The sequence below is a fragment of the Ursus americanus genome, chromosome 14, assembly GCF_024610735.1.
Source record: "Ursus americanus isolate L20-20 chromosome 14, mUrsAme1.1.p, whole genome shotgun sequence".
Classification (NCBI taxonomy): domain Eukaryota; kingdom Metazoa; phylum Chordata; class Mammalia; order Carnivora; family Ursidae; genus Ursus; species Ursus americanus.
In genome coordinates, this window is record NC_142140.1 from 19345274 (window position 1) to 19357279 (window position 12006).

The 12006-nt window shown below is 43.0% G+C and overlaps 1 protein-coding gene across 1 annotated transcript in view; it reads left to right on the forward strand.

The window, feature by feature from the left end:
• Positions 1 to 359: 359 nt before the first annotated feature.
• The window catches only part of RYBP (RING1 and YY1 binding protein), a 78770-nt gene continuing 67123 nt past the window's right edge, over positions 360 to 12006 (forward strand). Inside the window, exons 1-2 of the mRNA XM_045808096.2 lie at positions 360 to 536; positions 1295 to 1420. Of these exons, the coding sequence (XP_045664052.2) occupies positions 505 to 536; positions 1295 to 1420 (158 nt within the window). The 5' untranslated portion in view covers positions 360 to 504. The remainder of the gene's footprint in view (positions 537 to 1294; positions 1421 to 12006) is intronic.

Sequence of the window (12006 nt, forward strand, 5' to 3'; positions counted from 1 at the left end):
CAGCCCCTAAAGGCGGGCGCGCAGGATCCGGAGCCCACTGCCGCTTCCCGGGCGCGGCCACGTGCGCCCCGCCGGGATCGCACGCTCCGCCGCGCCGGGCCGCCGGGCCACCGGCAAGCACGCGCGCCCCCAGCGCGCACACACTCCCGGGCACGCACACCGACGGCCCGGCCCACGTCCGCCACGCCCCGCCCTCCCCCGCGCCCCGCCCCCGCCCTCGCGGCGCCGGCCGCAGTCCTCCCATTGGCCGCACGGCGCGTGACGCGCGGCGCCCGGCCCCGCCCCTCGTCAGTCACTCGGCGGAGGCGGCGCTGGCGGGGACTAGTCTCGTCCGGAGACTGGCAGCGGCGGCGGCGGCGGCGGCCGGAGCTCGAGCCCCAGCGGCTGAGGGCGGGCGGGCGCGGGGGAGGGAGGGGGGCCGGTCCGCGACGACTCCCCGGACGGCGTTTCTCCTCCGAGCGGCGCCGGTTTCAGCTTTGGGGGGGGCGGGGGTACAGCCCATCCATGACCATGGGCGACAAGAAGAGCCCGACCAGGTACCTGCTCGGAGCTGAGGGGGCGGAAGGGGAGGGAGGGCTGGGGGCGGGCGGGGGCCGGCGACGACTAGGCCCCGGAGCCACCCGGGGCGGGGGGAGGCGCTGCTAAGATGGAGATCCGGGGGCGGGGGGAGGCGGCGGCGGCGGGCGGTGGCGGCGGCGGCGGGAGGCGGTGTCGCTCCCGCTCGGGGCCGGCGGCCGTGCGCGCCGCAGCCATGGCGGCTCCTCCTCAGCCGCCCTCCGCCGCCGCCGCCGCCGCCGCCGCCGCCACTCCTCCCAGACAAAGGGAGATTTAACCAGGTGGGGAGGGAGGGAGGGCGCGAGCATGGGAGGGGAGAGGGAAGGAGCCGGCCCACTCCCCGCCGCCGGCCTCGGGCTGCCCCTGCGCGCCCCCTCCAGATCCGGCCCGCGGCTCCCCTGCTGGCCCCCCCAGCCCCACGCTCAAGTCCACAAGTCCGCCCGCTTCCTGCGCCCGCCGCGGCCCTTCCCGGGGCGCCGCCGCCGTCGCCGCCTGCTGTGCGAGGCAGCACGGCCCGGGCCCGGAGGTTGCAGGGTGCCGGTGGGGGCGCCCCGTGCCCTCCCCGGTCCGTTTCGGGCCCCGAAAAGGGTGGGTGGGTGGTCGCCCGAGCGAAGTTTCCAGTACTGGATTCCTGCGAAATTGCGACGGCTCACCAGCGCCTGTGTTTTGCTGTTTCTCCCCCTTTTTCCTGCTCCCTGCCTCTTCCCTCCCCTTTCCCCCACTCCTCACTCCTCCGAAGGCCAAAAAGACAAGCGAAACCTGCCGCAGACGAAGGCTTTTGGGATTGTAGCGTCTGCACCTTCAGAAACAGCGCTGAAGCCTTTAAATGCAGCATCTGCGATGTGAGGAAAGGCACCTCCACCAGGTACTTGAAGATCTGTGTTAGCTTTTGTTGAAGGACTTTTTTTTTTTTAAGGTGGGGGAGAGGGTGGAGAGCTGTACTTTTCTGCCCTCTTTCCAACTTGTTGATTATGGCTTTTTTGCATTTGGGGGGTGGGCGATGTGTGATTTTGGTTGTGTGTATTTCGTGTTGGTTGCAAAGCGTCGTATTCACTGAATGATTTATGGGAGGGAATTTTTCCAGATTTTCGTCTTATTTCAAACAGGCTGGATTTGACACTTGTATCCATTGGCTTATTGGTATTGGCTCAAAAAGAGAGGAAGCGGTGCTTTTGGTATGGGTTGTAGGACTTTAGACCTTTTATTTATTTATTTATTTATTGCCTTGTGTAGAATGTTTTTAATTTGCCTGCCCTGAATTATTTTTTTCTTCTCTGAGCGATTTAATGGTGGATTATGCTGGTTGTTGTGCTTTTCCTGTCTTGAGCTGCAAATGTCTGTTATTTTCTTGCACTTGAAAATAAATGTTGGGGTTTGATAAAGAAAGTGCATTTTTTGGAAAGCTGAGCTGTCAGTTTGTGTTTTTTTCTGATTAGCTTATGCAGAGTGGTGGTGGAGGGCGATTTTGCAAAATGGTGAAATGAATAGACTGTATTGAAGTTTTTTTGTGTTTAAAGCTTTATTATAATGAAAAGAATGTTGAAAGAATTCATTTTTGTGAAGGTAGTAAATCACATCTGGTACCAAAACGAGTTGAACTCCACATTTAATGTTTAGATATATTTGGATAGAATGTCAAAGCTGATTTTGTAGTCTTCTGGTCATCTTTTAAATTGAATCTGGAATTCGTGTCAGTGATGTTAGAGTTTGAAGTTAAGCTCTTCTTCATGTCATTTCATGGGAAGGCATTGGGGTATATATGTATGTGAAAGCTAGGGAGGAGTGAGTTTCTAGTGGATCCTTGAAGACTTAAGTTGATAGCCAGAAGTCTCATTTCATGTTATTGGTGGTGGTCCAATATGATTGTATAGTAGTACTCCATAGTTCTAACTGGAGTTACTTGATTAAATGTGTCCTGTTAGGTTTCATTGCTTTATTTATGCGCGGGATTACCTAGGATATTGGGTAACCTAGAGAATATAATTCTGGGATGAATTGGTCCAATTACTTGTGGAGCAGTTCTGCGACGTCCACTAACTCTTTAAATAGAGTGCTTTAAATAAAAGTACTCAAGAACTAAAACTATTTCTTGAGAAGTTTTTACAGCAAATTCATGTCAATTTTTGTATTACCATAGAACAGATTTAGGTAAGATAAAAAGCACTTATTGGGAGCTTAATAGATTTGTTCTCTGAAACAGGGAATTCCATCAAATGGCGTGAAAGTTGAGAAATGTATTTGTTATTTAAAGCAATAGTGATTGTATTTTATTTATGAGTAATGTTTTTTTACGTGTAGAATCCCTCAGAGGCCAAACCTCTTTATTGTGGTTTTGCTTTGAGTGTTACCGTAGATGATGTTCAAGTAAATGACTAGGAAACTCCTAAGAACTTGAGAACTTTACTGGTGAAGACCAAAACCAAATTCAAGTTTACATCTGATGTATTGCTGGGAATAATTATCTTCTAATGAAATGCATTTCAGTTTCTGTGTGTATTTAAAAAAAAAACTGACTTATCAACTTTTTGGAAGCATGTGGGAGGTTTTGATTTTAAAAGCAATAGAAATGTTCAAAAAGTTTTTTCAGAGTTGCAGATGATGGCAGTGAAATTCAGTTTTTTAACAAATAAATTACTAAAGAAATATTTTAGAGTCTCTTCAGGAACAGGTTACTTACCTCTTTAAGGGTTTTCATGTAATTTTTTGAGGTCTCTGGTTGAGTAGGATTTGAACACCGATTTCCAAGATCCGAGGACTTAAACTCTTACAAAGTCGTGATACCCTTACATAGCCTGTTTGTTTCATCTTGATTATTGTCAATGTTTTGATGTTTGAGATCTATTCTGGAAGTCATTAATTGGAAAGCAACCATTTTGACTTTCTTAGGCTATGCATGGGTTTCATATGGAAAGGTGAATTTCACAAGTCTTCATCCGGGTGTTATCAGGTGTAGAAACTGTTGGTTAATTTCTCTACCATACTAGCTACTGCTGTGTGATTTTCCTGGGTCTTTTTCTTGTAATGTTTTTGGTACTTGAATGATATAATATTTTCTGCCTTGCATAGTTTTAATCAGATCTGGTATTAATGACAATAGAAAACTTGTTGGGTTTTAGATGCTAAGTAATAGGCAAAAGTTTGTGATTTTAGAATAACTTTTAATAATAATAAAAGGGCTTTGTTAACGTATTGACTGGTATAGAAATTGGGTTTTATTGCTCTGAGCTGGTGTTTAGTATTCGTATTATAACAACAGCCTAGCTGGTGGCCTAGCCAGTGGTCATTTTGGAGTTCGTTCATCATTTTTGTCATTGTTGCCATCATCTACCAAGTCATCCAGGGAAGTCAGGTTTTAATTAGTAGTAGGTCCAGTAGGACACAGAACTGTATTCACCCTTTGAGGATAGAATTGGTGTTACTTAATTTGGTGAGGAGAATAACAACTGTTAACCAAAGAATATTTATTAAATTCCTAGGACGAGAAAAATACTGGTCAAGACATTGGCGAGGGGTGGGGGAGTTGGTTAGACCTGTACAACAAGGATGATCAGAATCCAAGTTATAAAGGCTCTAGGAGCAGTATAAATAAAGTGCTATAAGGGAGATTGGAGCAGTCTTGCTTGGGGAATCAATTAGGATGCCTCCTCCGCCTCCCCGTTTCTTCTGAAAAGGGAATTGATTTCTACAAAATCACCTGCCAACTTTTCATTGTTATTGCCATGTGTACTTGATATGTTGAATTCTGCAGGTGGATTCATGAAAGTGATTCATAAGGTCTTTTTTCTTACTGGAGCACCATAGAGCAGAATGAAAGGGGGTCAGATGCTCCTAAGGAACATGTTAAGGGAAGAAGGAGGAAATACTTAATAGGCTACTTGGGGTTCAGGGGGTAGTTGGGATCTATATTGACTGTGTCACTTATATGGAGGGTCTCTCTGGGTCTTAGATACACTCCTTTTTCTAGCTAACTGTAGCATCCCATTCTCTACCCCTTGCTATTTTATAGTTTTACTGAGGTATGATTTACATACTATAGAATTAACTAATTTTAAGTGAAAGATTTATTGAATTTTAGTTGTTTTAAAGACTTGTGGAGCCATCACCACAAACCAGTTTCAGAAGATTTCCATCACATCATATGGTTTTCTCCTGTCTGTTCTGTGATACAACTTAAGAGCATGGAGGGGTCACCTGCAGTGGGGAAGGTTGCATTCTCACCTTGCTGGGAGAACTCTACCTTAAGACTTTCAACATAGGAAATAAAGGAGTGTGTATATAAGGTGGCTCTGGGTGGGGAGGAAACACTATCCCTTTCCTAGGTGATAAATAGGAGATAAAGTAGGATTTCCCAGCCTAGTTTGCCAGTCTCATGAAAGATGATACTATCAGCTTTTAGAAGGAAAAACCCCTGCAAATTAACAAATTTACTTAACCTTTATTAAGTTGAAGTTCTAGAGTGTTGAGCAGAGTAACTTCCTAGACTCAGTGGTAAATATACTTTGCCTGTCTTGCTGCTTCTCTGAATCCAGTGTCTTTGTTGGAAATAAAGATGGTCAAGGCACTGCTGCAGCTCTAGCCAATTAGTGGTGCTGTGATCATAGTTCTGCATTTTGATCTTCAGCTATTGCTTAAATGACACTCACTTGAAAATTGGTAAATTCTTGCTTTGGGTAATTACCATAGAACTTTTTAGTCTTCAGTGCCAGATTTTATCCTGATGTTGGGTTTAAATCATGTTTATTCGAATACCATCCCTCTGAAAAGTGTACTGTTTTTAGAGCTTTTGCAGACAGTAGAAGTGAGGAATTTATTTAGATATGTAATAAGATTGTGTCACTTAAAAAGAAGTTGGTACTCAGGATATTGAATTAGAAGTTGATACTCGGTTCTGTTTGTGAAACGTTTCCCTTGTTCCAGAGCTCCCTCATTTTTTGAAGTTGTAAATTTGGACATTTTCTCTCAGTAAATTCAGATAGTCTAACAACTCAATATCCCTTGAATAGTCATGAAGTACTTTAGAAATTTGAGGGGGAAAACATACATAATTAGCGATATATGAAAGTTCTGATCTTGCTTCAAAAATGCATTGACCTGAGGTAATTTTCAGATAGGAAAACTCAGAGAAAGCAGGGGTGGGGTGTACCTAACCTGGAGCAGAGCCAGGCCTCTTCCCTATGGTTTCAGATCATCCACCACAGTGGTTTTGCTCCTTAGGTCACGTGGGTTTTACTGTAGTGTTTGTCTTTCATAAAATTTCTCCATAAAGTACATGGAAAAATTACCTGTCTTCTGAACCATCAAACCTTACCGAACCTTCTGGCCTCAAAGCTGGTAGAGTTTTAAAGACCACTCTTACCCAGAAACAGTGATAATTTATTTTGTTTTTGCTATTACATTGGACTTACTGATTTATTGGTAGTGACTTGATCTTATGTATACTTGGTGACCTTAAAGTAAATTACCTGGGTGGTTGTGGTTATTTGACACATTTTTATTGAGCACACAGCCAAATGGGCTCTGGGTATACAGTGGTGGAAAGACAGACAAGGTCCTTGTTCTCATGGAGTTTGAAATACTATGGAGAAGAAGAGAAAATAAGCAATTAAACAGAAAAATAAAATAATTTTGGCCAGTGGCAAGTGGTTTGAGAAATGAGAGCAGAATATAGAACTATAGAGTGATGAGAACTGGGGGAGTGATGAGAACGGCTTTGTAGACAGTGTTGAGGTACACGTTTGCCTTTATAGGCAGCACACATGCTTCCTTCTTCTGGAGCAGGGGGTAGTTACTTCTGTAGGTTCTGTAGCCTCTGCCATTTAGCCCATTGGGTTGGGGACAATTTAGAGTTGGAACCTTTGGGTATAGGCTACTCAACTTTTCCTTAGTTGCATGCCATACACTGAGACCAGGCCAGCTAACTTGTCAGTATATCCTGTTAGTTACTGGGATGGGAGGTTTGAATGGATTATTCATGTGGCATGCTTTTATCCTGTGTTTCTGTCAATGCTGAAGAAATTCCAAGATTAATAAAAACTATTTTGGTAAACTGCAGCTACTCGAGGAAGTTGTCAGCATTAACTCATTCATTAGAACTTAGGTAATAGTGGATCTCTAAATGTCTCCTTTGCAGTTTGAACTAAAACATTCTGCAGTCTCTCTGCCTCTCATTTTCTCTTTGGCTCCCCCATCAGGAATGTTCCCTCTCTCTTTTTTTAGGTAAAGAGTTTTTTTGTTTTGTTTTAAGGTTTATTTATTTATCATTTTAAAGATTTTTATTTATTTATTTGAGAGTGCGCTTATGCACAGGGTTGGCAGAGCAGAGGGAGAGAGAGAATCTCAAGTAGACTCTGCACTAAGCAGGGAGCCAGTCTTGGGGCTCAGTCCCAGAACCCTGAGATCATGACCTGAGCCAAAGTCAAGCGTTGGATGCCTAACCCACTGAGCCACCCAGGCACCCCTTTAAGTAAACTTTTTGAACCATAGTGTACCTACAGAGAAGTGCACAAATCATAATTAAAAGGCTTGAGGGGGGGCGCCTGGGTGGCACAGCGGTTAAGCGTCTGCCTTCGGCTCAGGGCATGGTCCTGGTGTTATGGGATAGAGCCCCACATCAGGCTCCTCCACTATGAGTCTGCTTCTTCCTCTCCCACTCCCCCTGCTTGTGTTCCCTCTCTCGCTGGCTGTCTCTATCTCTGTCAAATAAATAAATAAATAAAATCTTTAAAAAAAAAAAAAAGGCTTGAGGAACCTTCACAAGGTGAACACAATGTGTAACTTGCACCCAGATTAAGAAACAGAACATCACCAGGACCCCAGAGACCACTGTACACTCTTGACGGTCACTTCAGCCACCGTCCTATCTTCTAACGCTGGGGAGGAGTTCTACATGTTTCTGAACTTGGTATAAGTGGAGTTATACAGTTATATGCACTCCTGGGTCCGGCTTCTTGAGATTCATCCATGTTAGTGTGTGCGCTTCTTGTTTCTTTTACCAGTGCTGCTGTTTTATCCTAAGTATCCTAGAGCTCAACTCTGCATGTAGACCCTTACACATTCTGAGATAGGATTTCTCCTTGATATCTTTTTATGACCTACATACTTGAACACAGCTGTCTTCTTTCAGCTGTAGTGTAAATTCACACCTCGTTAGGTGTAAGGATAAAACCTGGTGTGGGGAACTTTGTATGGTACCTACGTGGGGTAAGCTTTTGTCTCTCATCAGTTGTAGTGTTTATCATTTATATTTCAAGTCATTGGTTAAGTAAACAGAAAATTCCCACTTTCAGGGAACCTAACAAATGTTTGAAAAGGTAAGACAATAAAAAGATCTTCAGTGGTGTGAAGAACCCAGTGATGGTAGGCATGGAATGAATGAGTACATGGTAGAGATAGTTGGTCTGTGTGAGTATATTGGGGAAGGCCTCACTGAATCTGGGATTTGAGTGAGGCCTTTATGATTCTTAGATGTAGAGTTTGTTGTACAGGCTAATACAAGTTAGTTGTTTGCTTCCTCCTACATCCTTTTCAGCTCTTGCCTCACTTCAGATGTCATCCACCCCTTTCCACGTCTCCCCGCAGGCTGGTAATTCCCATTTACTATATCAGTAACCATCCATCACCACCCTTATGCATGCATGCTCATGACAGTCCCATCCAACTCTTGGGGGCCTCTCCACTTGGTCCACTTAAACCCTAGTTCTCATTGCCTTTAAGATAAAGTCCAAATGCTGAGCATCACAAGGGGCTTTGATTAGTCCTTTCATGTTTCTTTAGGATTTCTGGAAGCCGACTGCCGCCGCACCCCATCTGCCCTCCACGTACAGCATGTTTGTGTGTTTCCTGCCAAACTGCTTGTTTCCCAAGCACGGACCATGATATCTCATTTCCATACCTACACACCTTCTCTTTCTCTGGATTTTCTCTGACATGCTTCCCTTCCGTGTCCTGCCTCACTCTTTTTTGTCCTTCTAGAAGTCTCAGGAAGCCTTTTCATCGCCTTCCAATCAGGTGTATCTCATCCTAACACTGGAATTGTATTTTTTGATTGCCTCATCCTCCAAATCGTGTATAACACTTGAACAGAATTTTTATTTGGTCATCTGTTATGTTTTACCTTTTTTGAGGGCAGAATCTCTCTCTCTCTCTCTCTCTCTCTCTCTCTTTTTTTTAAGCTAATTAATTTTAATTTGAGGGAGGGCAGGGGTGGGGATAGAGGGAGAGACAGAATCTTAAGCAGTCTCCATGCACAGCCTCAGAGCCCTATGTGGGGCTCCATCTGATGACCCTGAGATCATGACCTGAGTGGAAACCAAGATTCTGATGCTTAACTGTCTTGAGCCACCCAGGTGCTCCCTGAGGGCAGGACCTTCCTTTTCACAGCTTTATTTTCCTTAAACATCTAGTACAGTGCCTGGCACTTGACAGGGGTTCAATAAATGTATATAGAATAGATGAAGATTAGGAGTTTTGATTGGAATTCCCTTTAAAACTGTTCCAGTTTAAAAATTTTATCTAATAAATATGCCTTCATATTAGGGCTTGAATCGGATGTGTGTAATGTTACTGGTTTAGGGGAAAGTTGTCTTTATGAAGTGTGTCCTTTAAAGTAGTATTCCTGTTTTTCTGGTTTTGTTTTTCTAAACGCGTGCTGGAAATTAAACACAGAGCTTGAGCCTTGGACGCTGTAGGCAGTGCATTTAAAGTACTTCCTGGAGTGGTTTGGAGCTTCAGAGCATTAGCACATTTACCTAAATGATAACATGATGGTTCCTAATCCTTTTTGCTTGCCCATTTTTATTTAAGCAGCCAAAAGTCATAAAAATCTGATAATAAAGTGGAGGATCAGTCATGTGCAAAATCAATTTTAAGGAACTAGATGAGTGTGCATGTAAGCTGGCATCTAAAGGCAGTTTAAAAATGGGTGCAAAACGTGCTGGGTGATGTTGGAGATGTTATGCTATCCGTCGTATATGTTCTCTTGTGTTAATATATCTGTAAGTTGGAAGTTGTACCTTGTACCTGGAGTATATGCTGTTGAGTAATTTGGATTCTGTTAAATTGAAGTTTTGACTCATTCACTTCATTTATTTAGCTTTAATTTCAATTCCATGCAGTGATTGACAGACTGTTGTGTCAAAGAATTCTCAGTAAAGACAATACAAGTAAACTACAGTGTTAGAAATCATGAATAGTTGAAATCACAGGCTAAACAGGTGAAATTTTAATATTTCAATAGGATTAGATACTACTGCTCTCCTTCCCTCTCTCTGTCAATTTAGAAAAACTATTTAAATGATCCTTTTGTTGAGAAAAGAAACTGGTGAGGGGGATATGTAAAAAAAACAAAAAATCTTACTTAAAATTTTATAATTTAAGATAAGCATTAGCAATACATTTAAAGATGAAGTAGCCTTTGGAGGGACAAGAAATTAAAGGTGATGTCGGATGCCAATTTTATCAACGTGTATTGGATCTTAAAACCTATTGAATACATGGTGGTTAGTCATGGAGAAAACAAACCTGGTGACTGCTTTTTAAGAAGAGATCAGATTTCATAGGTAGGTTATAAGGTTTATGAACTGCTCATTCTTTTCCAGAACTAAAAGTTGTTTAATATCATAATCTGCCAGAATATTCAAGGTTTCAAGAAATAAGAATCCAGCTCAAACTGCCTTCAGTCAAAACAAAACAGTTCTGTTGTCTTGGGGTGCCTGGGTGGCTCAGTTGGTTAAGTGTCTGCCTTCGGTTCAGGTCGTGATCCTGGGGTCCTGGGATAGAGCCTCATGTTGGGCTCCCTGCTCAGAAGGGAGTCTGCTTGTCCCTCTCCTTCTGCCACCCCCTGCCCCTTGCTCTTGCTTTTTTGCACGTTCGCCCGCTCTCTCAAGTAAATCTTAAAAAAAATTTTTTTTTTGCTGTCTTACATAATCAATAATGAGAAAAATACCATTTAAATTCAGAATAAGCTGCAGGAATCCGGACTCCTGTTACTTGCCCAGTTCCTGGGCCATTCTTCCTTGCCTGGAGGTTGAGGCAGGTAGATTGGCCAAGCCTAACTCATCTGCAGAGTCTTTCTTAGAGGGAAATGGGACACTTACCCAGGTGGATAGGAAATAGCTACCATAGTAACACACCTTTGTAACTGGGTTAATACTCATATATTCACTTAGAATTTCCAGCTTTAATAAACATGAAGGCTGGAACTCTGTTTATCTGGTACTACCCCAGCATCTTGTAGATTTTTATCATATAGATAAAGGAAAGAGATTATCAATGCATCTGTAAAATTTAAAAATAACTGATGTGTTGTAGGTTATTTTCCTGTATCATTACATATAGTCACGATTCTCTATTTTGTTGTGAAGGTGGCAATACATGCTTATTATAAGAAGTTTGGGGACAAAACAAAACCATAAACAAAGGTCACTTTTATTCTGCCATGCAGAATTATTTGTATTTGTTGACCGATTTATTTATTTATTCCCTGAATCACAAATATTTGAGTAACTATAGTTTTCCAGGTGCTGTTTAATATGCGAGTTCATTGAATTCTCAAAGTGTTGTACGTGTTTGTCCCATGTAGGAGTGGGAATATCAGGCAGTGTGTGATACAAAACAAATTGAGTCTCCAGTTTGAAAGACATGCATTCTGACCTGTTGGTTTTATATGGTTCATTTGGGTTTTTCTTCTAAGGGAAATTTTTTGTGAACACTTAATGGTTTTTAGGATTCCTTTTTGTAGGAAGTAAAGCTAACATCTGGTTTCCAGTTTTCTTTTTGGGTTGTTTTAATTTGGGGGAGAATGAAAATATATCTTTGAATTCTTAATATCTGTGGCATGATTAACTTTGCTGAAGTCTTTCCTGAACAGACAAAGTGTACAAGGCAATCCAGATTTAATGTTTTTATATTCAATTTGTTTAGAATGGTGGTTCTCAAACTTTAGCATGTGTCAGTATCACCTGGAAAACTTGTTGAAACACATTGCTTGATTTCCTACTCTACCCGCCCCCCACCTTCTGTTTTTTTATTAAGTAGGTCTGGGGTAGGACCTGGGAATTTGCGTTAAGAGTTACTCGGTGATGTTAGTGCTGCTGGTGCTGGTCTAGGGAGCACACTTTTGAGTGCTATTGGTTGGATGACCTTAAATTCTAAGGAGAAGCCAGCCATGTTTCTTTCCTTTTTTTTTTTTTAAAGATTTTTTAAAATTTATTTATTTGACACAGAGAGACAGCCAGTGAGAGAGGGAACACAAGCAGGGAGAGTGGGAGAGGAAGAAGCAGGCTCCCAGCGGAGGAGCCTGATGTGGGGCTCGATCCCAGAATGCTGGGATCACGCCCTGAGCCTAAGGCAGACGCTTAACGACTGCACCACCCAGGCGCCCCGCCAGCCATGTTTCTTAATGAAGCTGGAGATAATTTTTGATGTTTGTTATGGAAAATTTATGTCTTGGCA